Genomic DNA, 25,706 nt, shown 5'->3' with positions numbered 1-25,706 from the left:
ATAACTTTACACGAACGGGGGCTAAGTTATCAGCTGGAAAAATGCTTCCGGGGGCCAAAGGTGAAAGGCCTATTAATGGAGAATGACCAAAGGTGAATGACGGTACTTACCTATTATTCATTAATATTTAGGGCAAAGGTCAAGGCTAATATGAGAGGTTGGCCTTGACTTAATTCAAACATTTTGTGTTGAAATATCGACAGTTTAGACTTTAGACTCTGTTCCTGAGATAGTGATGTGGCAGAAAGCTTTACTTTATTGTACGACTTAACTCCATCCGATGAATCCTACATACTACATACAGAGTTCGGAGACCTCATACCTCCATGAAATCTTTAGAGCCTTTGAAGATCTTATGTTTCATCTGGTCTCATTGATTATGCAAATAGGGCTGTAATTTGCAGAATCTTTTTTAACTGTTGGTCTTTTTTTATACAAATTAAGTCTCAATTTGCATTATTTGCATCTCTGTCTAAGCTGCTTATCTGCCACCTAAAAGTAAGACCATGGCAGGCCAATGACAAAAGATACGAAAAACAGATCCGGTTGTTCTGAAGAAGTACCAAGGTCACCCACCAACGGTCCAAAAGCAACCTTGACCTTCGTCTTCCCAACACCTTTTCACATACCAAATATCATCATAATCCATCCAGAGCTTCTAAAGTTATGCTGACCACAAATATCCGGAAACCAACAGACACAAACATATACACACATACATCAAAAACGAATTTTCATTGAGGTATGTAATGTACTGATTAGGTCACTTGATGTCATTGATGCCAAGGTATGATACCTAAAGAATCAAACAACGCAGAGGCATTTATGGTAGTGTCTGTGTCCGTGTTCAAACGGCAAAACAGCCTAGGGTACTGATATGGCGATGAATAAACAAAGCGCCTAGGTCCTGGAGCGTATACTAGTTACATGCTGCTAACAAGTATGTCTGAAGGACGCCTTGGTTATTAGAGAGAAAGCTGTCGAGAACTTTGTCCTAACTTACAATCCTGAAGATTTCTTGAAAAAAGTTCTTATCTCCGTATGATGTCATTGCTAATTTTTTAGCCTAACAGTCAAACACACACAAAATTTGTCCGTGAAAAATATTATTCTTCCTGTTCATAAGTCCGCTGATCGATAAACTTATCATTTACCCAACCGGTACTTTTAAAAACAATAACCTTCTTAGAAAAAAGGGGGAAAGTGTAAAATTTATTCGGTGACTCCAGATTTTGTGGCCATGACCTATATAATAGCAAAGAAAAACATCATTTTGGCTCTGGTTTACTGTATAAAGTTACTACTTTAAGTGGCTGCATGCTGTGTTTAATCTTTGAATTTGTTGAATTCTGTTGATTGTTTTCACTAAGCACGACATAATAGTATGCAAATTAAGTCCTAATCTGCATAGTTTGCTGTTTTTGTTGTGTACATCTATGTCTAAGCTATCTGTATATCGAACATCACGGAAATCCGCCGTTCCTTTGTTCAGTTATCCTCCTTGAAAGATTTTAACAAAACACCTCTGCAGTTCCAGAGCAAGCTGCTAGGGAGCCCAACCCGTGCTACACCACTTGTTCCTTACATCAAAGACCATAGCACGCCCAGGATAAGATACAAAAGATACAACAACCGAAAGTTCTGCTGCAGTACATAGGTCACACACACGGAAGCCAAACATTGGCCTTGACCTTCGTCTTGCCAGCACCTACCCACATACTGAATATCATCACAATCTATTCAGAGGTTCTTTGGTCATTGCTGACCACAAATTTGTGGAAACACAGCTGAAACACACAAGCACACAAATGGGCAAAAATTCTAATATTTCATTTTTTCAATACAACATTACAATATTGCATCAAACTTGAAATGTCTCTACTGTACTTTGGGCCTTTTGAGGGTGCTTGTGATAAACTTTTCCCGATGACTTCCTTTTGTACTGGGTCGTTTTTTGTAGCCAACGTAACGATTAGGGCCTAATGGTTTACGGGCTGGCAGCACAAACGACCCAGTACAAGAGAAGCCATCAGCAAAAAGTGTAGTATAAGCCCAATAAACAGAAAATCTCTATTGACACAACAAAAGCACAGCGACTTTCGTAAGGTCTGCTACATCTATACATACATACAAACAAACGAATTGGTGCACACAAATGAGTTTGATTACACACAATCATAACAATAAAGGCCCCAGAGAGCCTGCTATGGAGGCTATGCGACATAGTGGTTTAGTCCGATCCGGGATAATGGGCATGAAACCCTACAGTGGCACGTCCACCGTACAGTGCATGAGCCTGTGGTTAACTGTGCCGATCAGTAGCTGTTTGTTGAGGTAACACCCTACGCTTGACCCCCATAACCCGGACCGTCCGTCGTCAGAGTACATCTCGGTGATTCTGGGGTTCTCCCCCGCCGGGTTCTCTATCCGCAGCACCTGAGAGCCGCACGGGTGCGACGCGTTCCCCATGTGTATGGAAAAATGAATTCCTTGAGGGTGAGCTCCTACCCACAGATCCCCTGTGGTGGGATCCACAAAGACGTTGTCCACACCTGTATGTGCCGCTATGTCGTGGCTGAACCGTAGAGTGTTGTCGTTTTGGCGGTGATAGACAGTCACTCCACCGGCGGTTGGGTTTGCGACATACACGAGCTTGCCCTCGGGAGAGAGGTTGATACCGTTAGCGTACAGAAGACCGTCGACCACGATGGTTGCTTCTCCGCCACTGCAGTAGACAACGTTGGACCACGGGAGTAGAAGCCAAGTCTCTGCCATCCTGCTGTACAAACCGGTAGTATATTTGTCGTTGGTGGCGTAAAAACTCTCTGGTCCTGTGGCGACGACGTCGTTAAGGCTGTACAAAAGCGGGTGTTTTACAGACTTGACGTGATGCAGGCTTTTTGAGTCGGCGTCAAAGCGGAAGATTTCGACTCTGTCACCTTTCCCATTGTTCACCACAAAGAGCCGAACTTCTCCCGAGTCGTCTTCGTAAACGCTAAGACCGTGCGGCATGAAGTCTTCCTTGACGCTCTCTGGCACGATGTTGACTGTCTTGGCTCCCTCAGTGGGCTTCTTAAAGTCAAACGTGAGAATTCTCTGCTCAAAGGATAAGTACACAGGATCGAGAATGAACCCAGGTGGCACCAGCCCTGACGAGATGAACGCCAGCCCAGATGAGGTGAGCTCGATGTCTTCAGAACCCTGGTCCACGCCGGGAACAAACCGACAGGTGCCCGGCACGTGGTTGTAAACATGCTTCAACATCCCCGCTGCAGAGATGATCTTTGCCACATGATTCAAAACCACTGCTGACAGGACAGCCACAAGGGCGAGGACAAGTTTGCCAGCCATTCTCGAACTTTATTTTGTACGGCCAGTGGGAGGGGCGTGACTTTTTTCCTTGTGCAAATAGCTCTCGCACCGGAGTTTCAGGACGAAACGTATCATATGGATATCATAGCATTTGTATGACACTTTCAAAATCAGAAGTAGGACGTTTAGAATTATTTCCATTTAGTACTTATTCCTTTATACAGCTGATAGTTTTGCACGAACAGGGGCTAAGTTATCAGCTGGCAAAACGCTTGCGGGGGTCAAGGGTGAATGGCATATTAATGGAGAATGACCAAAGGTGAATGACGGTACTTATCTATTATTCATTAATATTTAGGGCAAGGATCAAGGCTAGTAGGAGAGGCTGGCCTTGACATAATTCAAACATTTGTGCTGAAATATCGACAGTTTAGACTTTAGACTCTGTTCTTGTGATGGTGCTGTATCTGTGGTGATGTGGCAGAAAGCTTTCATTGTACGACTTAACTCCATCCGATGAATCCTACGTAACGTTAAGAGTTCGGAGACTTCATACCTCCATGAAATATTTAGAGCCTTTGTAGATCTTAAATTTCATCTGGTCTCGCTGATTATGCAAATAAGGCTGTAATTTTCAGAATCTTTTTTAACTGATGGTCTTTTTTATACAAATTAAGTCTCAATTTGCATTACTTGCACATCTGTCTAAGCTACTTGTAGTCGGAATCTCATGGAAATCCGCCCTTCCTATTTTCAGTTATCCTCCTTGAAATTTTGAACAAAAACGCCCCTGCAGTTCTAGAGCAAGCTGCTTGGGTCAAATCTACACAACTTCTCCCTTACATCAAAAGCTGTCTGCCACCAAAAAGCAAGACCATAGCAGGCCCAGGACAAAAGATACGAAAAACAGATCTAAATGTTCTGAAGAAGTACCAAGGTCACCCACCGACGGGGTTCAAAAACAATTGTGCATATTCTGCTTTTAGTCGTTTATGTTTATCTCTGTACTCCTGACCTTTTGTTTATGCAATTAATGTAACGTATACGGTATCTTATCAGCCCGCATGGGCTGGGCGCAAAATGGCGCAAGACACGGTAATAAAGTTTTCATTCATTCATTCATTCAACAACCCTGACCTTCGTCTTCCCAACACCTACTCAGATACCAAATATCATCATAATCCATTCAGAGCTTCTAAAGTTATGCTGACCACAAATATCCGGAAACCAACAGACACAAACATATACACACATACATCAAAAACAATTTTTATCGAGGTATGTAATGTACTGATTAGGCCACTTGATGTCAAAGATGCCAAGGTATGATACCTAAAGAAACAAATAACGCAGAGGCATTTATGGTAGTGTCTGTGTTCAAACGGCAAAACAACCTAGGGTACTGATATGGTGATAAATAAACAAAGCGCCTAGGTCCTGGAGCGTATACTAGTTATATGCTGGTAACAAGTATGTCTGAAGGGCGCCTTGGTTATTAGAGAGAACGCTGTCGAGAACGTTGTCCTTACTTGCAATCTTGATTACTTGAAAAAAGTTCTTATCTCCGTATGATGTCATTGCTGATTCTTTAACCTAACACTCGCTCCTCACACGCAAAAAATTTGTCCGTGAAAAATCTAATTTTTCCTGTTCGTAGACCCGCTGATCGATAAACTTATCATTTAACCAACCGACACTTTTAAAAACATTAATCTTCATGGAAAAAAGGAGAAAGTATCAAATCTCTTCTGTGACTCCAGATTTTGTGGCCATGGCCTACTAAAGTAAAAAAATAGCAAAGAAAAACATCCCTTTGGCTCTGGTTTACTGTATAAAGCTACTACTTTAAGTGGCTGCATGCTGTGTTTAATCTTTGAATTTGTTGGACTCTGTTGATTGTTTTCACTAAGCACGACATACTAGTATGCAAATTAAGTCCTAAACTGCGTAATTTGCCGTTTTTGTTGTGTACATCTCTGTCTAAGCTACATGCATATCGAATATCACGGAAATCCGCCGTTCCTTTGTTCAACTATCCTCCTTGAAAGATTTTAACAAAACACCTCTGCAGTTCCAGAGCAAGCTGCTAGGGAGCCCAACCCGTGCTACACCACTTGTTCCTTACATCAAAGACCATAGCACGCCCAGGATAAGATACAAAAGATTCAACAACCGAAAGTTCTGCTGCAGCACCTAGGTCACACACAAGGAAGCCCGACATTTGCCTTGACCTTCGTCTTTCCAACACCTCCCCACATACCGAATATCATCCGGTCTATTCAGAGGTTCTTGGGTTATTACTGACCACAAATTTGTGGAAACACAGACAAACACAAACACACAAGTGGGCAGAAATTCCTGATGCGAAGTATTTTGATATTTAATCTTTTCAATACAACATTACAATATTGCTCCAAAGTTGAACTATTTGTGACACAGTGATTTACACCAGGAAACCCTACAGTGGCACGTCCACCGTACAGTACATGAGCCTGTGGTTAACTGTGCCGATCAGTAGCTGTTTGTTGTGGTAACACCCTACGCTTGACCCCCATAACCCGGACCGTCCGTCGTCAGAGTACATCTCGGTGATTCTGGGGTTCTGGGGTATATAATAGCATAGAAAAACATTAATTTGGCTCTGGTTTACTGTATAACGTTACTACTTCAAGTGGCTGCATGCGGTGTTTAATCTTTGAATTTGTTGGACTCTGATAATTGTTTTCACTAAGCACCTCATACTAGTATGCAAATTAAGTCCTAATCTGCATAATTTGCTGTTTATTGTTGTGTACATCTCTGTCTAATCTACCTGCATATCGAATATCACGGAAATCCGCCGTTCCTTTGTTCAGTTGTCCTCCTTGAAAGATTCTAACAAAACACCTCTGCAGTTCCATAGCAAGTTGCAAGGGGGCCCAAACCTACACCACTTGTTCCTTACATCAAAGACCATAGCACGCCCAGGAAAGATTAAAAAGATACAACAACCGAAAGTTCTGCTGCAGTACCTAGGTCACACGGAAGCCCATCATTGGCCTTGACCTTTGTCTTGCCAGCACCTACCCACATACCGAATATCATCACAATCTATCCAGAGGTTCTTGGGTCATTGCTGACCACAAATTTGTGGAAACACAGACAAACACAAACACACACTAATGCGAAGTATTCTAATGTTTTATTTTTTCAATACAACATTACAATATTGCTCCAAACTTGAAATGTCTCTACTGTACTATTTGCTTTTGAGGGTGCTTGTAATACACTTTTCCTGATGACTTCTTTTGTTTTGAGTCGTTATTTTGTAGCCAACGTAACGATTAGGGCCTAATGGTTACGGGCTGGCTGCACAAACGACCCATGCCCAGTACAATAGAAGCCATCAGCAAAATTAAAAGTGTATTATAAGCATAATAAAGGCCCAGAGAGCCTGCTATGGAGGCTATGTGACATGCTGGTTTAGTCCGCTCCGGGAAATGGGTATGAAACCCTACAGTGGAACGTCCACCGTGCAGTGCATGAGCCTGTGGTTAACTGTGCCGATCAGTAGCTGTTTGTTGTGGTAACACCCCACGCTTGACCCCCATAACCCGGACCGTCCGTCGTCAGAGTACATCTCGGTGATTCTGGGGTTCTCCCCCGCCGGGTTCTCCATCCGCAGTACCTGAGAGCCGCACGGGTGCGACGCATTCCCCATGTGTGTGGAAAAATGAATTCCTTGAGGGTGAGCTCCTACCCACAGATCCCCTGTGGCAGGATCCACGAAGATGTTGTCCACACCTGTATGTGCCGTTATGTCGTGGCTGAACCGTAGAGTGTTGTCGTTTTGGCGGTGGTAGACATTCACTCTCCCGGCTGTTGGGTTTGCGACATACACGAGCTTTCCCTCGGGAGAGAGGTTGACACCGTTAGCGTACAGAAGACCGTCGGCCACGATTGTTGCCTCTCCGCCACTGTAGTAGACCACGTTGGACCACGGGAGTAGAAGCCAAGTCTCTGCCATCCTGCTGTACAAACCGGTAGTATATTTGTCGTTGCCGGCGTAAAAACTCTCCGGTCCTGTGGCGACAACGTCATTAAGGCTGTACAAAAGCGGGTGTTTTACAGACTTGATGTGATGTAGGCTGTTTGAGACGGCGTCAAAACGGAAGATTTCGACTCTGTCTTTGTGACCTTTGCCATGGTTCACGACAAAGAGCCGAACTTCTCCCAAGTCGTCTTCGTAAACGCTAAGACCGTGCGGCATGAAGTCTTCCTTGACGCTCTCTGGCACGATGTTGACTGTCTTGGCTCCCTCAGTGGGCTTCTTAAAGTCAAACGCGAGAATTCTCTGCTCAAAGGTCAAGTACACAGGATCGAGAATGAACCCAGGTGGCAGCAGCCCTGACGAGATGAACGCCAGCCCAGACGAGGTGAGCTCGATGTCTTCAGAACCCTGGTCCACGCCGGGAACAAACCGACAGGTGCCCGGCACGTGGTTGTAAACATACTTCAACATCCCCGCTGCAGAGATGATCTTTGCCACATGATTTAGAACCACTGCTGACAGGACAGCCACAAGGGCGAGGACTAGTTTGCCAGCCATAATTTCTCAAACACTGAGACTTTGAACCGGTGCTGCTAGGGGGAGGGGCGTGGGTTTTCTAGTGTGCAAATATAGTTCTCGCACCGGAGTTTCTGGACGAAATGTATCATGGTTATCACAGTATTTGTATAACACTTTCAAAATCAGAAATAGAACGTTTAGAATTATTTCCATCCAGAAATATCCCTTTATACAGCTTACACTTTTGCACGCCGTATAGGGACCAAGCTATCAACTGGAAAGACCACTACATTTGGCATACTGAGGTGAATGACCTAACAACAGACAGAGTCTGACCCACCCTACCCTTTTGACCCTTGACCTAATTCAAACACTTTGTGATGAAATATCGACATTTTAGACTCTGTTCCTTGGTCTAGAAATAAGAATGTAATGCTGTTAAATGGTTTCGGCTGTTTCATCTAATTTTAGTCGCCAATGAAGTCGCGGCCCAGTGAAATAGGATCTTAACTGACGGTGTTCTAAATATATGTTCATTCATGTTTATTGCATGTTCATGCCCTTCCGGGCTAAATGCATTATAAGTAATACAATTGTGCATTGTAATAACAGAAAAAAAATGAAGAAAGCTATTCTATGTTCTATCTACATCTAAAGTTTACACGCTACTTCTCTCTTCTTGAGACATGTGTACACGAATTCACATATATATGCGTAACTTGAAGGTGGGGTACTGATATTTTGATAAATAAACAAAGCACATTGGTCGAAGAGCTTATATTACTTACATTCTCACGGTAAAGCAGGTCTGATTGACGCCTCGGTTGTTACTCCGTGAAGGAGGTAAGTGACCTCCGACAAGGGTACTGTTTCTGCATGAGTTTGTGTGTTCGCAGCTATAACTCAAGTCATGATCGTTTTGATGACTTTGTTTTTGGCATGTCGGTAGCTATTGAGAATTCTCCAAGCAGAGGTTTCGGTCGGGCAGGGTAGGAGTGTCCGGGATTTTTTTAACGTCTGTCTCCCTTCACATCTGCTTGGAGAATAGCTATTGAGGTCCCGATGAAACATGGCGACCTTGATACGTGAAGGTTAGACATCCAGGTAAACAATATATAAGGAGAAATTCAAACTCTACAACTGGATAAAAATTCGGAGATTTATTATCATTATTCTGCTAGTTCACTCTAGTGACGCTGAAGAGGAGTGATGGATGTCACTCGAAACGTCCGGAAATAAATCTCCGAATTTTTATCCAGTTGTAGAGTTTGAATTTCTCCTTATACATGGCGACCTTGAGAACCGTAGCGGCATTTTCAGGTCTTGAGTTACAGACGGACACCGTACTGAAAGTAGTGTGGTACAATCATTAAAACAGCTGCTGTCTGTTTAATGGGTAGCATAATTGTGTTATACAAGCTAGGGCCAATTAGCTAGTCCCCAAGCAGATGTTAGAACCCGGCTTGCCACACTGTCTTGTTCACTGTCTAGCATTATGATATGGGGTTATGACCCGCCCTGAGGTGTATACGGTGTGATGAGGCATGGTCAGTTCCTATAACCACAGAATAAAGTGCCGAGGTCGCGAAGCTCGTGTTATACGGAATCTTTGTCCTAACACGCAATTCGAAAGAGATCTTGACACAAACTTCGGATCTTCGTATGATTTTATTGCTCATTCTTTAGCCCAAGAGTCAATCGCACAAATCATACAAAAACCTGCCCATGACGTTCAAGTTAGTTATCTAAGCTTGTTGTTCACAAGCACGCCAACCAACGAACCAATTACGTAACCAACGTATACCTTTTAAAACATGAGGTAAACTGGAAAGTATCAATTTCAAATCTCTTCTCGTCACTCCAACGTCAATGGCCAGGGCGTCTTTGATAATCAATAAACAACATCCATTTGCCTCTGGTTTACCTCAATCGGCTACACGTGGTGTTTGATCTTTGAACTTGCTGGACTCTGTTGGTTGTTTCCTCTTCTCCGCTTTAAATACAGACTGTAGTAATAGCTGTGCACTAGTTCTTGTGGGCTCCATGTCTAAGGCAGCGTGTAGCCTTTCTACTGCCATGTCGATATTGCCGAGAGTCAGTAATGTTCTCGCCTCGCCTTCCAACACCGAAGCGTTCGGTCCGATTGGGATTTTCCTCCGTAGTGTCTGCAAGGCAGCGTTTTCTTCGGCGCTATCGTTCCGGCGTAAGACAACGACGCTTTCAAATCTCTTCACCGTACTGAAGCCTGTCCGAAGGAATGTCTTGCCTTCTGGTACTATGGCGTAGTTGTAGACCGGACGATCTATAAGTCTACGGATGAGTAGGAGCCAGTTTTTCTCGGATGCTAAGAAGGCGACCTTGCTGAACGAAGCAACGCTCACTTCTACTCTACCAGTTAACGTGAGCGTGGATGGCAATCTCATGCGTTCTTTCTGACTCCATTCCCTGTACTCGTGTTGAACTTTTCCTATAATTGGCACATCACGGCGTAGCACGGAGTATCCACCTGTCATGTACACGGGGTAGTCCAGAAACACTCCCGTGGTGTCTCGCTGCCGGCCGATGAAAGACAGCGCCATGTTGACTTCTCCCGAATCACCATGGTTACCAAAAGCCCAACTCTTGACAGACCCATCTTCTAGTGAAGGGAATGTGGCACATGTCGTCGTGGCCAGAACTCCCACAAGAAAGTACAGAACGTACCTTCTAGCTGTCCTATTTCTAAGTACTGATTTTAAAGAATTCATAAGACAGCCAGAACAAAACACGAGGAACAGTACGATCCAGTTGTGGAGAAACCGCACTTCTTTATGTCCCTTGGCGACGTAAAACGAGAATAACAATGCCAAGGCGGTCAACAGTCGTAGTGACATGCCGCTAAGAACAGATGTTGCCGTTTGTGTTTTGGCGTTGTTGCAATGGTCTGGACCTGGTATTTCTTGAACATGCAAATGACTTTTACCCCGAGAAAAGAGTTCAGATAATGTGGACCAACCTCTAGCACATGCCGGTAGTACCGTAAGTGACGTCAGCATCATGACGGTGCACGTCGTGACCAATGAGAGAAAAGGACTGTCTATCAAAAGATGGCGGACGTAGAACATGGCATCCTCTTCTCCAAAGATCAGTGTGGTGTAATCATTGAAAATGTTGAATTTCGCCCATTGAATTGGGCTAATAAACCAATATCCATAGCAAAGGTAGTCGTCAAGTGCTCCTAACGTAAACCCGACTAACATGCCCATACATGACCATGCGAACTGTCCTAATAGTGTTGTTAGATTACTTTGTATGGGTAGTGTGGTCGACATTACGATGACACCCAAGAAGAGGCATGCATCTACCCGTATATAGCAAACTAAGCCAAGAACAACTCCCCACACAAGTTTCGGAAAGTTGGAAACTGATCCAGGTTCCTCGTTGTGCACTTTGGTACTTCCAAGATGCCGCTCCAAGGTGCTCTTCTTAAGAGAGATGATGCCAGCGATACCAAGAAAGAAGAAGGGTGACAAGAAGCTGTTGATGAGTGTATGTGTGCCCAGAATGGTCAGGTGATCTGACAGCGCGACTAGAATTGCCGCCATGTTTGCTACGTCATCGCATCCGTACAGTTTCCACGTCAGACGGTACGTAGCGGACGGGAGTAGACTGGAGACGATGGTGTGCCCAATTCTTGCAGCCTGGAGGAACAAGAAACATGCAATTATAGTGATGGAAGACTTCACCCCCTCAGAATCTGCAGTGCAGAAACACAGAAAGGCACACAGACAGGCCAATTAATCTCCAAGCAGATCTAACGGTGGCAAAGACTGTATCCACCCTTGGGGGGCTATGAAAACTCCTTTTGCCAGTTGGATACAGTCTTACCGTTAGATCTGCTTGGAGATTAAGGGAGGGGATCAATGACAAAGGGAGTGAAGTAAAAAGCTCTTATTCAGCGTTGCACGATAGTAGCATCGTAGTGCGAGGGGGGGTTAAAAAGTAATGCAAGTGGGTTTGTAACAGACTCATGTTTCCATCGAATGAGTTGAAATTTGGCACAAAGGTAACGGCACATATATTCTCGAGACTGAATCTCAATTTGTTGTTCGGATTTGTATGAGCGATTGAGATTATTTTCAAGATCACCACAGCCTCAGAAGTGCGTTACTAGTACTACTTGCGTTACAAAGATACAAAGAAAATATTTCGATTCTTTTTGAGCTGTCATTTGTTTATAGCGATTGCAAAAAACACAATAATAGATACCGATAGTCATAATGTGTCACATAAAGGACCGGTAACTTTACCTGGATTGGGCCTATTTGCAACCCTCCTTGCTCAGCCACCATCATTATCATCGCTAAGAACCTAGGGTACATGAAGGACCGCATCGCGTACATCCCGGCAGATCGCTCCGCCTCTACCGCGAACCCTGCCGAGGTGGTGTCGTTAACTCTCGGCACCGGCCCGAACTCGTACGAGCGGAACCCGTAGCCGTACACTTCAGAAAACGCAACTGAAAAGAGAACAACACTTCAGGTCACATTTCATTATGTAAAGCCGAACCGACATATTGGAATAACGATAGTTTAAGATCCTATGTTTTAGATTTACATAGTACTAGTATCAATAGTCCATATATTTGATTACTGTTGATATATATGTATATATTTATGTTATGTATTGTTATCGTGTATTTATCTATCGTTATACATTAATCTATTACCACTACTTTTGTATCAATACTGTACTTAGTTCGGTTGGGCATGAATGTACAGTACAATAAAGGTCATTGTAATTATAGTAGAAGCCCAAAGTCTAACTTTTATGCTAAATTACCACTTGTATTTCGTTCCCGTCCATAGCGTCAAATGTACCCTCCTGTCAAAGTAATGACGAACACTTAAGTACTATGGAATATCATTTTGCCTTACAATATTATGTGGATACGTAAGTTAAGGTCATCGGTGATTATGATGTATGACATCATTATTGGTAATAAAAGGTGACGAAACGTGACTAACATGTCATTTACGCACGAATATTCAATAAACTTGTCACACGAATTGTTCCCATTGTTCCCACTGTACGTCATTGACATCAGGTCACATCTATTATTCATAACAAACACCATAGTTGAATCAGTATGTGTCACTGAGGACGTGAGCATCATGATCTTTCAGAATGCTCAAAAGCAATGGATCCGGCATATCCTAGGCTTAGGACAGATTAAAAGATAGCAAGTTTGTTCTAGCCTGGCTATCACCCTCCGTAGGATCCCGTCAGTGGTAGCCAGGCTAAGAGTCATCACAAACGCGGGTGTCATGTGATGTCTTTCTCGTGATCTTGATGCTACAATGCTAGCACACACAAGAAAAGAAGACGCACAATCTGCACAAACCTTCAATAGACTGGAATATCTCATCCGGGTGCAGAATCCAGTCGTGTTTGGTGGTGATGTGCACCCGTACCGACATTGTAACCATACAGACGACATAGCACGTCCACTGGCGGAACAGCGGCAGTTCAGAACATGGCTCTCCCTCCCCTGATGAGCGATCAGTTTCTCTTCCTTTTGAGGCGAAATCTTTGGAAGCTCCTGCTGTTTGCTTCTGTTGAGTCACTGCGAGGTTCCTTCTCGTTGACTTCCCCTTAGTGGCTCTTGTCATGGCTAATCACGGTACAACGCAGGAGGAATTTCAAGTAACATACAAGTTGTCAACAGTACACGGTAGGCAGGTCATCATCAGGTACATGCTTTACGCTGAGCTTGAATCATACCTACAACAGCCCTGCGGCGGTGGAGACCACCAACAGTATCTGTGCACTGACCTCTGGTGCACGTCACTTGTCCATATGAATCAGGGCACACAAATAAGAGAGAAAATGTAAAAATCTGCCGACAAAGACACTGTTGTTCCAACGGTTGAACACACAGAATTGGCTGCATACATTACGAGCAAGCAACAATCTCTCTAGACTGGGGGCGAATCGTTAATCAACATTCAAGTCCTTCTAGCCGCACCAAACCCCGCGGCGCAACATACTGTAAATGAAGAAATGTTCGCGATGGTTTTGTGCTCGCCGCGAACTTAAAACCACCGCGAACACTCCATTTTCTCCCTATCGTGAAATTAAAACCACGCGAACTTCAAATCATTTACAGTAATAGAAGTCTCTACTATATAAAACGTCCTTAGTCTCTATAATGTAATTACATGTTTCATCCCTGGTAACCAATCAAGGGGAAATGATGCCTGTGGCACTTACCCAGCAGGGTTGGTCATTACTGCAGTTGTCAGCGATTGGTCAAACGTAAAAGCGACGGACGAATGAAAGACTGACATTGAAGGTTCATGTCGTGTCTGCAAAATACGTCATTGAACTATGGAATTCTGACCACGTTCGGTCGTCTGGATCCGGAGATGTGTGACGTAAAACCATGGTAACATCTGTCCCAGTGACGCATGGATGAGGGTCTGATAGTATGCGTTTTGGATGAGGCGCGTAGCGAGTTATTTTAATTACTTTCGTCAAGAAGGGTAATAAATATGTTTTCGGCAGCGTTTGTCTGTGTGTGTGTGTGTGTGTGTGTATGTGTACATGTATGTGTGCCTCTTTCTCTCTCTGTATGTGTGTGTGTCTGTTAGTCACCAAGATCACTCAAGAATGGTTGGTTGGATTGGTTTTATATTTGGTGCGTTGGCAGGTTGTGAAAAAAAATTAGAAATTTGTTACACTTTTGGCCTCCAGGATTTTTTAATTTTGAACAATCTATGATATTCGGGTGTAAAAGATGATCAATTGATATGACCAAGGAGGTTAAAACCTCCTTGATTTAACCTATGCAAGTGAGCTGTCAGCCAATCAGGGAATTGCCTTCATGTTTTCATTGGATGAAGCTGATTGGCTGAGAACTGGTTAAAGGCCACGCCCCCAAAAGTGGAAACCTCAGCCCGGTCTAGTAGAGCCTGTCCATGTTGTTTAGACCCAGAGCGAGGCTCCTCATATAACAAAAGATTGTGGCAGAATTATTCCCGCCATTTTGTCAAGAACAACAGAACTTTGACCTCGACCTTTAACGAGTTCATGATAGAATAGTTTTAGTTTGACAAGTTGTAAAACAGACGTCAAAAAGAAATTCAACGACAAAAATACTGTTATACTCTGTATTAAAATAAGCACCTTTTACGCAATTGGATATGAACACAGACCGTGCACATACGAAATGTCTGAGGCTACTACACTTTTTTGTCACTGGATATACATGTAGCTGTGGCAAGACATCACATGTTTGGAAGGTTGTGAGAAAAAATAACTTAAGAATTTACACTGGTTTTCATCGCTCTCTGCAAATGATAGGAGGTGAAATATATGTACCGAGATAGTGGCATTATATATGTATACTCCATCTACATAATATGTCCCCCGGCACATTTCAATGACTGTACATACATTAATGAATTATCTGTTGGTTGTAGTTGTAGTTGTATCTATTCTGCACATACTTTGTAGTTGAGTGGATAGAATACTGCACTGGTCTTTACACACTAGTGTACTTGTTAGACATCTGTTCGGACAACATTGGTCCTACTTTTTACTGCACATAAACTGTACAATGTCGACATACTTACAAATTTATGTAATTTCTCTCAAATACACAATGACATACAAATACACAATGACATACAATACCGACTTGGCATTCGCGACTTGATCATTATAATGACAACAAATCTACCAGCACTGTCCCACGCAAAGCAGTAGGGTACTGGACTTTTTGGACGTCTGTATTTGTTTTTTTAAACGACTTAAAGTACTACTTTATGTATAAATACTCTACCATCTACAAATTGTTGCGTTTATTCACGTAAAATAGACAAAATATCATAAGGATAAAACTTCCAAATACACCTCTGAGTAAGAATATAGAACAATGGATATTTGCAAGTGGACACTGGAGAAAAGTTTCTATTTGGACTCATAAATAAAATGACTCCGATTCTCTACATACACAATACTATATAATGCAACAACTGATTGACATTGCACAACGTTGTCCGCCAGCTTGGAAAAAGAAAACCTGACAAGATAGGAAGCCCGACGGACGGAAACGCCTAAAGAGACGTTAAAAACAAGCTGGAGCCTAACGTCTGCTTGGAGGGTACAAGAAAAAGTACTCGCCTAGTAAATTCTCTCTTGTAGCGAGTTCATGAGGAAGGTTTCCACGGCTCGAGGAAGATTAAGGGCACGAATGCCCTCGGATAGTTTACAATTTTTGGCAACACAACCACGGATGACCATCCGACACAGTGTTCGAAGAGACGTGGGTGCCTGGCACAGTTCAAGGATGTCTTTCTTCATAGCCCGGTTGCTCTCCAGTTGCCACTGAAGCTGCAGTTCCAGACACGACCGCAGGGTGGATCTACTGGGCCCACGGATCGGGAGTGCGTGGTGCAGAAGTAGCTGGACGCACCTTTTGAAGTCGTCGACGTTGGCACCTTTCTTACTGCTGCAGTACTGCAGCCCGGCCGTGCAGAGGACGCTCATGGGGGTGGAGGTGACGTCATACGGTCGGCAGCTGTCAGGAGCGGCGCCTTCATTCAGCAGTAACTCCACTCCTTCCGAGAAACACCACGCGCACGCCTCCTCTAGCGGCCAGCGGTCCTCGTCAGGGTTGTTGGTCAGAGCGCCTGCCGCCAGTAGCACCTTGGCCAGCTCTATGTTCTGTGCGTGCATGGCGAGAGTCAGTGGCCCGTGGCAGAACGTCTGGGTGTTGTTGGGCCTCCTGATGTTGCAGGGCCCACAGGAGCAGTGGTAGCGTGCAATGAAGTTAACATTAGCGCCGTGCGCGATTAAAAGCTTTACGCAGTTGATGTGTCCGCGCATGCACGCTATGAACAAAGGGGTACAGGCCACACAGTCTACGTCCACCACAGCCCCTTGCCTCAGTAACAGCTTTGCGCATTCAATGTTGCCACTTTCACATGCGTAGAACAGGGGTGTCTTGCATGGTCGATCGTCCAGGGGGCGCTGCATCCACATCCTGTGTAGAGACAAAGAGACTACATTGAAAATCTTTCCTTTTTTTATGCTACATCTTCTGTTGACTGCCAAAGATAACAACCTATCACAGATAACATCTTATAGACATAAATGAGTTAAGCACCTACGCACCTCCTTGATCATGGGACCCTCAGTTACGTCCCTTCTGAAAGACGAATGCAGCTCCAACCAGTATACCCTTCCCTGCATTTGAACCGTGAGGCTGCTACCAACTGAGATACAGGGACATCCCAACACATGCACACGTTCAGCCCTTATAATTACCTGTGAAATTCCAGTTCATCCGGCGCTCCCCCGGACATTGTGCTTCTGATTTTCTCCAGGGTCTCGATGTTTTGCCTGGACGTGCACATGCAGCCCGCCGGGAAGTGCTCGGGGTTCGGGCTGCCCAAGTTGATCAAGGCCCCGTACTCGATGAGGAGATGGGCGCACTTCAGATGCCCAAACTTGCAGGCCAGATGGAGAGGTGGCGTCATGCAGATGAACTTTCTCCGCTGGATCAGGGTCATGTAGTCCTGCATTTTCTCCTCCGGCTCGGCTAAGTTTGGGCAAGCCTGATACTCTAACAGTAGCGCCACGATCTGATGGTGTCCGTACACGCAGGCCAGCTGGATTGGAGACGGCGGATAGGCGTCAAGCACCACGCCAAACGGGCTTGATCCGCTCCAAAACTTTCGAGAAATTTTCGAATTTTCGTCGGCGCCGTAGCGTAACAAAAGCCTTGCGCAGTCGTAGTTGCCTTGAGCACACGCCATCTGTAGCGGCGTCATCCCGTATAAGTACGTACGGGAGAACTCGAACTCGCCACCGCAGGGAACGTAAGGGTTCCCGGCAACACCCTTGACGCAGCTGATGTTGATGGCGTCGACGAAGGCTCGGTACTTGAGCAGTAGTTCCAGGCAGACCAGGTCGTTGTTCTCCACGGCTTTGTGCAGCTCCAGCTTGCTGTTGTTGCGGGAGACTCGCCTGCTGCAAGCGATGCTGGTCTTGTGCTGCAGCAGAAGTTCTACACACCTGTATGGAATGAGACGGTTGTATATATATATATATAGTAAAGGGTAGACTTTCTGGATCATCATGATATGAACGCCTAGCAACATTCAGTTAAGCAGGTATCTCACCAGACTGCGCAAACATGTGCTATGAAATTGCACCTATTTTGCAAATTTTCAGGTAAAATATGTGGCCTCTACAAACAAAATAGCCGCACCCAGAATGTCACATTCTCAGTCTTGGCTCCAAATCAGATTGAAGGCATGTTTTTTTAAATTGCAGTTGCCGCTGAATCAAAAATCAATGTACAATGATTAAAATCAAAAATAGATTTGCAGTGATTGTGCCCATTCGCGCCATTTGCGTTGTTTGAAAATGCCTTTCGCAAGTTGGTGTAATTTGGCGCCAATCCAGTGAGATAACCATTTCGCAACAAAACCCTGCCTGACCAGGTTTTGATCCTTACTCTCCAAGCAGATGTAAGGACCTGGCTCATTCTTGGTACTTGTTTTCGCCTCTCCTATTAAGAATACAACATTAAAGAGTACTAAACCCAGAACCAGGCGTAAAACGTTCATGTAAGCATTGGTTTATACCAGCTCGCCAACTGAAAAAGTATGCCTAGATTTCAGGTGCCAGTTATACAGCCAATAGCCAACATCTTATCATCAGACAAATGAGTAAACAACTGTTACAACTACAAGTATCTGATGAAACAAAACGTTACTCTCCAAGCAGAGGAGGGGTTCCGGCAGGTTTTTGACGTGTTTTTATGCGTTTTTGTCGGGCTTTCTACTTTGTCATTTTTTTTGTACAGCCAATTTTGTATGGGTTGGCTATACAAAAAAAATGACAAAGTAGAGAGCCCGACAAAAACGCCTAAAAACACGTCAAAAACCTGCCGGAACCCCTCCTCTGCTTGGAGAGTAACAAAACGTTACCAAATGGTAACTGAAAGTATGCATACCGGCATGCAGTTTGTCAGACACACCATGATCATGCATTTCTGACCATTACACAATGGCATTAGTATCTTAGCTCTTCGCAATACAAATCTCTAGATGAGACCTAAGTTCATCACATCTACTTGTGGATGGATAACGTACACAACCAAGTATTTTATCAAAGACCAACGTTTTGGTGACCATCTGTCATCTTGCTCAGGGTACAGGTGACTGTTTCTGTTACGTACTGCAGCAAGATGGCGCTGCTAACAGATGCGGCCCCAAACGTAATTTACACATTATACATGGATATTTAAAGTACATGTAGTTCATGTGGTGTTAACAATGCGTGTGGATGACATCATACAGCGTACATGGACAGAGCAAAGTGACCTTATACCTATGGTGGCTTTTCTTGCATGCTATGTAGAGCGGTGTCTCGCCATTGCTGTCGCACTCGCTGAGGTTGTAGGCTTCCACCTCCAGCACCCATGCCAGTTGTTTGATGTCGTTCAGCGTGCATGCGACGTGCAGTGGGTTATTAACACTGCAAGGGGTGATAGCGTTGGAAACTGTTAAAGAGCAACTAGCAACTTTATCCAGTTGTTGATCATGAGGTCAAGCTTATCTAACATTTCAGGTGACTGAAATCTTTATTGACAAGACAAAAGTGCAGAAATAGTGTGCTACAGTGCTACAAGATTGAATGATACATATAACTACAGTAACAATTGGAAGATACAGATGGCATTGTATCTAGTGTAGCATAGACATGCTCCAAAATATCCATGCACCAAAATATCCAAGCTCTCCACTGGCCTATTTGAAGATTACAATTTTGAATGCAAAGTTCAAGAATATGGCGTCATAGACATGGTTTTGGCTCTGCGTAGGACAATGCATTAAACTATGACAGTCATGGTAAATTACAATATGTACTTTGTTTTATAAAGAACAACAACACCACATACAAGTATATAATTCATCTACGTTCAAAATGTATTGAGACTAACACGTCTTTGGGATGAGAAAATATGACACTTCAGCCACTGAGAAAGACTTTACAGTAGTGGCAAACTGCTGCCAATGTTCTCAGATAACCCGTCGTATAGTATTATGATATTAACAGCACAACCGTCGCTGACACGTGGGTTACTGTGATGTTAATTGTTGCCGCCTGTGGTAGCCTCTTCTGCAGGTTTTTGGCCGGTGGCGACCTTTATTTTTGGGAGAGCGTTGATTCACAATTTTGAACATATCGGGGCCATGCGGGTTCTTTTGCTGGAGAAATTGTAATTTGTTTGCGATTTTCAACATATCGGGGCCAGGTTCCTCTCCAGCAAAAGATGAAATATGATAAAAATGGCGAATCAGCGCTCCCCGGAAAATAAACACCTGAGCTTTAGCCAGAAAGCCTGGAAAGAAAGCTAGCCCGTGAAGCACTCACCCGTTAATCGTGGTCTCCAGATCGCTGTAGTCGGAATCCGTGCTCAGTCCGCTCCCCATGGTGCGGCTCAGCTGGCGGTGCGTTTCCTGACGTCACTCCCGGCGCTGTTGATGATCTGTGCAGGATGAAAGGCAGCTGTGTATAGAGCCGGTGGCACTTCTTGCAGAGGCATTTAACAGGGTTAGGCCACACTTATTCAATTCTATGGATGACATCAATGCACTCATTAGTTTTCAGCTGTTCTGAAAAAAACCCACCTCTTTGGAACTCACAACTGTGCTTTGTATTCCTACAATGTTGAAACTTTAGCAGAATTTTTCTTTTCGTTCTCTCGCATAAATTTTCAAATGTCATCCATACAATTAAATCACCTTATTTACCTTCCATAATCAAATCTATACTATACTACGCTGCCAGTGCACAGTGGATATGTGTGCAATTAGGCAACATCAAAGTAAAATTATATGTATAAGTTCTTCCCTTTAATATTACAGGAATATGGAGTTTATACCACACCACATACCACAATGTGTATTCCTTTAATAAATTGAGTTATATGTATGTGGTTACCACATAACACGATTTATCTTTCAGATTATTAACAGAATACAACAGTGCTATACTACTGACGTATATCATACTGACATGTTCTTACCAATATGCCTATAGAATATACATGTATTAAATATTTTTCTCCTGAAATCTAATCATAACATTCTTGATTTACAAGACTTGCAAAAAATCTATTCTCTCAGAAATATGAATATTTAGGCATCCTCCAATTAAAAAGCTCATTGCAAATGTATTTGGCGGCAATATTCCAATGGGACATGTGGTACAAGCATGTTTCTTTCATTAATTTAGGCTGGAGACTTAGTTTTCTTCCACTTCGGAAGGTCAGAGTAGAGCCCTTCCGAAGCGGAAAAAAACTAACGAGGCTGGACTAAATCCTCCTTGAAATATTGTATGTTATGATTGATTGGGCCTGGCTATGGGAGCTACGGTATAGTCAAGCTAAAGTATAAAGTTATTACTTATAACACAAGCCCCTGGATCAATGTAGGGGCTTGATTTAGTCCTTTTGGCAGCTCCCCTAAAACAATTCTTTCCTTTACTTTATCCTGCGGGCTTCAAGAATGCCTAGGGGGCATCACGGGGAGGTGCAGTCAGCGTTCTGCTGCCAGGTGTGTGGCCTCCTGGAGAATCAGGCCATGTGCACAATGGGACACTGCTAGCTACTCCCTAGATACCTATCTTCTCCTCCCTCTATCCATCTGCTGCTCCCTCTATCCATCTGCTACTCCCTCTATCCATCTGCTACTCCCTCTATCCATCTGCTACTCCCTCTATCCATCTGCTGCTCCCTCTATCCATCTGCTACTCCCTCTACCAATCTGCTACTCCCTCTACCAATCTGCTAGTCCCTCTATCCATCTACTAATCTCTCTATCCATCTGTTGCTCCCTCTATTCATCTGCTACTCTCTCTGGCAGTCTGCTAGTCCCTCTATCTGCTACCCCCTCTATCAATCTGCTTCTCCCTCTATCAATCTTTTGCTCCCTCTATCAATCTTTTGCTCCCTCTATCCCTGATCACTGATCACGATCCCACTGATCTCTGTCAACAAAGGTTCCAATTGCGATCTCTACTGGTAGGAATCGCTGATTGTACCGGTAGAGTGTAATGGCATAGATCCTGATAGCGATCTCTGTCAACAGAGGTTCAGATCGCAATCTCTACTGGTAGAATGGCCGAATGTACCGGCAGAGATCCTGATTGCAATATCTCAAGTGAGTGTCAAACATGGCTTGAATCGCGATCTCTATTGGTAGAATCGCCAATTGTACTAACATAGATCTTGAATGTGATCTCTGTCAATAAAGTCTCGGATCGCATGAAATCTCTACTGGTAGAATCGCCGATTCCGCCAGATCACAATCTCTACCTGACATATCTCTCACGATACAACAGCAGGTTTCCCCTGACGTACTCACCACATTTAATTACTCACTATATTCACCACGCCAGAGATGCAGATTAGACTAACCACCACAAGTGTGAAGTGAGCGATACATCTGTCTCCGCCATACATGACCAGAATCCCACTTCAAGAAATCCGTGCCTGTGACAATGACTCACGATTTTCCTTGGAGACGAATTTGATGAAATTGCGTTCAGAGAACCACATCACTCTGTGGTGTGGTAACCCATCGTAGTTGTGGATAAAAAGACTTTGCTGATCGATTCTAGTTTATGTAAATTTGGACAATCTTTCTAAGGTCATTGCCCGTTTGCATAACGTAAAACTCAGGGAAGAGGAGTAGCACGTAGCATCGGTGTATTGGCGAAGGTTTGACGTATGGCTGTTACTAGCTGAGGGAGAGAGGAAATAGAGCTTAGTGGACGATGTAGAGACGTGGTTGCATTTTAATCACTGCGTCGATGTGGATTGGTAAATGAAATAAAAATGAGAAATATACAAAGATCTGTTGTGTTTAATATTTTCCTGTTTCAGACGGGTATGGGCCCCAGCTGACTTGCAATTCCATAGCGACGGCTGACGTACTTTCTATCGTCAGTCGTCTCCTGGATATGTCAGGAAGCGGTAATAACTCCGGACGCTCCACTGTTCTGTGGAGAGCTCTCGACCTCGGCTTCCCTTCCAGATGGCCGGGACAATTAACAAGAGAAACTCGATTGGAATTCTGCTGACGTCAGAAACTGCTGCCCTCAGGGATCTGGGTCCCAGGGACTGTGTATAATAGGGGAATGCGCAAGAACTGCACATAAGCCACAAATGGGCTTGAATATCTAAAGGATGCCATTTCTATACTCATTCGTTCAAATGCCTTAAGGTCTCAGTCTAGGTACCATATATAGTTGTTTGTTAAAAAACCTGTGGCTTGTGTAACTATTAACGAACCTTTTTTGTGTTGCATATTCTAAGCCATTAACTGAGAAAATTGCAGTATTGTCTGGTCACAGCCTCTGTTAATTAGCCTCCCTTGCAGGCTTTCTATAGCTACATGTAGGAGCAGCTGTGTTTATTCTCTCATTTGGAGTAAACCCTGCAGCTCCTAGAAGGCCTACAAAGGAGGCTATAGCTACTACATGAGCGTACATTCATTGATTGATGTGCTATTTTTGTTTGCTGTGCGTGTATAAGAGCAAGAGAACAGGGACAAGGACATACGTGGGAGTGGACAGAGGCTGTTAACGGAAATTAGCAAAGGATATACCGTCTTTGAGCTAACGTCACAAATCCTATATTTGATGGCAACTGACACATGCTAAATCCTATCGCGTAAAAATGAACACCAAAAACATCATTCATATATAGCTGGTGATATCTTAAGTTGTGTCTGACGGAATGGAACACTGATCAATCAGCACCAAGGACAGAGACTGACACTCACCGGCAGACATTAATATCCATCAGCTTCTAACAGACTCCATGACCTAACCTCAAACCACACCTTTAGAAGGAAGGCGATGACGTTTTCCCGACATTGACTTCATTTGAAGGCCACCCATTCCGCTTGACGGCGATCGCGATGTAGCCGTTGACTTCATAATTGGAATATCATACAAAATGAAAATTAAAAGTATAGACTTAGTATGCCTGAACAGACAACAAAGCATACAAAGTGTAAAAAAGGTTCATTTTTTTAATCAATGAAATTTGTTAAGGGCTCTGAGGGCACAGAGAAAATAACAACAAAAGAGTCCAAGTGTAAACAACGTTTTGATTTCGTTATTATTTTCTGTGCTCTCTCAGGGAAATCTACTCACAGAATCTGTTTGTGTGTAGTTTAGACATCTTAGGTGCGTTCTAATCCAACGTCAAGGTAAAACGATCCCCTTCCATTAGTGGGCACATCTGCGTCCAGCTATTTCGAGTCACAATGCCCATATGGTGTCCTCGTATATAGGTTGCCATCGCAAAATATGAAACATTGAAAGGGAATTTCAACTTTTCCTCATTAATTGTGTAAAGTCCCTGATTTGCATAAGATGCATCACATTATGGTCATCATCACCAAAGGTTCCTACCTACCCAAAACAATGAAAATCAACCAAATGCTGCTTGAGTTGTCCAGGTCTTCCAAAGTTTTAGACAAAAATGCCCCCTGTAGTTCCATACAAGCCACTAGGGGGCCAAACTTACACAACTTCCTTCCTGCCCCAAAAGCTATCCACCACTCAAAAATCATGACCATACCACATCCAGAACTTGAACCCAAAAACTTTGAAGTCCCGCTGCAGTACCATAGGTAGCCGCTAGGAGGCTCATTATTGAACTTGACCTTCATTTTCCCGATCCCCACCAACCTAAATTTTATCACGATCCATCCAATGTCTATCGAGTTATACCGCCAACAAGCAAACCAACAAACACAAAAGGTCCACTGCAGCACCGAAGAAACCCGCCAGAAGGCCCATCTTCGAACTTGACCCACAGTAACTTACCTACAAAAAATGATCAACATCCGTTCATGGCATCAAGAGTTACATCACCAACACCATCACTCCACAAATCCCAACCAAAAATATAACCTTCTGCCTAAGACGAAGGCAATAAATTAAAGAGTGCACACACACGTACACACACGCGCGCACACACACACGCGCGCGCACACACAGAGGCATATACGTGCACGCACCCTGGCGCACATACATGGCATGCACTACACACACGAATGAACGCGCAAACACAAATCAACACACACACATACACACACGCATACGTAACACACATAAAACATACACACACACATGTACACACACACACAGTCACAACACAAACGCACATACACACAAGCACACAAATGCGCGCACGAACACACACATACACACCCACACACACAACATATACCCACACATACGCGCGTGCACAAACACACAAATGTGCGCACACACATAAATACACAATTAAACGCTCACACGAACGCTCACACACACAGACACACACAACGTTACATTCATCAGGCCTAGATGGTCTGAGGTGACAAATGAATGAAATGGAAATTATGAAGCAATGAAACATAGTCGTACTTGTCACTTTCTACGCCCCTTTTTTGACCACCGATTTCCATATCCGTACCACACACACACACACACACACCTTCCTTGGACACAGACTTACCCTGCTGTCTGTCAGCTCCTCTTCATCCTTCATTTATCATCCTCAAGACGGTGGCGTATATCTCTTGCCATTAGCCGCCACCACCTGAACCAACCGCGATTTCAGTCTGTTTGGACTCCAAAGGCTCAGTATTTCCCTCCGTTGCACTATTACATCAAAAAACAGACCGAGCCCTATATTTCTGCCCTAATATTCTTTGATCTATGAAAAACAAATTTCCATCTATCGCCGACACCTTTTAACGCGACCTTTGACCTCCCGGATCTT

The 25,706-nt window shown here is 43.8% G+C and overlaps 2 protein-coding genes and 2 pseudogenes across 3 annotated transcripts; all 4 read right to left on the bottom strand.

Moving 5' to 3' along the window:
• Nucleotides 1-2,198: 2,198 nt before the first annotated feature.
• Nucleotides 2,199-3,392, bottom strand: LOC136432463 (serum paraoxonase/arylesterase 1 pseudogene; annotated as a pseudogene).
• Nucleotides 3,393-6,478: 3,086 nt separating this feature from the next.
• LOC136432462 (serum paraoxonase/arylesterase 1 pseudogene) lies at nt 6,479-8,386 on the bottom strand (annotated as a pseudogene).
• Nucleotides 8,387-9,510: 1,124 nt separating this feature from the next.
• Nucleotides 9,511-13,940, bottom strand: LOC136432459 (uncharacterized). 2 transcript variants are annotated; one of them, XM_066423766.1, is made up of 3 exons: nt 13,245-13,940; nt 12,151-12,359; nt 9,511-11,541 (listed from the first exon to the last, which is right to left on the bottom strand). In XM_066423766.1, the coding sequence occupies exons 1-3, from the start codon at nt 13,510-13,512 to the stop codon at nt 9,787-9,789; spliced, it is 2,232 nt and encodes a 743-aa protein (XP_066279863.1). In that variant the 5' UTR covers nt 13,513-13,940; the 3' UTR covers nt 9,511-9,786. The 2 variants fall into 2 exon arrangements, with proteins under 2 accessions (XP_066279863.1, XP_066279864.1); XM_066423767.1 differs by lacking the exon at nt 13,245-13,940 and adding an exon at nt 12,683-13,165.
• A 1,750-nt stretch (nt 13,941-15,690) lies between these two features.
• On the bottom strand, nt 15,691-25,683 carry LOC136432461 (ankyrin-1-like). The gene is made up of 5 exons (XM_066423768.1): nt 25,440-25,683; nt 20,294-20,408; nt 19,247-19,393; nt 17,174-17,923; nt 15,691-16,889 (listed from the first exon to the last, which is right to left on the bottom strand). The coding sequence occupies exons 2-5, from the start codon at nt 20,350-20,352 to the stop codon at nt 16,028-16,030; spliced, it is 1,818 nt and encodes a 605-aa protein (XP_066279865.1). The 5' UTR covers nt 20,353-20,408; nt 25,440-25,683; the 3' UTR covers nt 15,691-16,027.
• Nucleotides 25,684-25,706: the final 23 nt, after the last annotated feature.

Source organism: Branchiostoma lanceolatum, chromosome 4 (assembly GCF_035083965.1).
Source record: "Branchiostoma lanceolatum isolate klBraLanc5 chromosome 4, klBraLanc5.hap2, whole genome shotgun sequence".
Classification (NCBI taxonomy): Eukaryota; Metazoa; Chordata; class Leptocardii; order Amphioxiformes; family Branchiostomatidae; genus Branchiostoma; species Branchiostoma lanceolatum.
This window is presented reverse-complemented; position numbering and strand designations above follow the sequence as displayed.

Coding starts and splice junctions, on each gene's coding strand:
- LOC136432459 (XM_066423766.1), bottom strand. CDS start 13,512: ATGACAAGAGCCACTAAGGGGAAGTCAACGAGAAGGAACCTCGCAGTG. Junction 12,360..13,244: donor GATATTCCAGTCTATTGAAG/GTTTGTGCAGAT, acceptor TTCTCTTTTCAG/TTGCGTTTTCTGAAGTGTAC. Junction 11,542..12,150: donor TGCAAATAGGCCCAATCCAG/GTAAAGTTACCG, acceptor TTGTTCCTCCAG/GCTGCAAGAATTGGGCACAC.
- LOC136432461 (XM_066423768.1), bottom strand. CDS start 20,352: ATGGGGAGCGGACTGAGCACGGATTCCGACTACAGCGATCTGGAGACC. Junction 17,924..19,246: donor TGCAAGAAAAGCCACCATAG/GTATAAGGTCAC, acceptor CATTCCATACAG/GTGTGTAGAACTTCTGCTGC. Junction 16,890..17,173: donor GATGAACTGGAATTTCACAG/GTAATTATAAGG, acceptor GTCTCTACACAG/GATGTGGATGCAGCGCCCCC.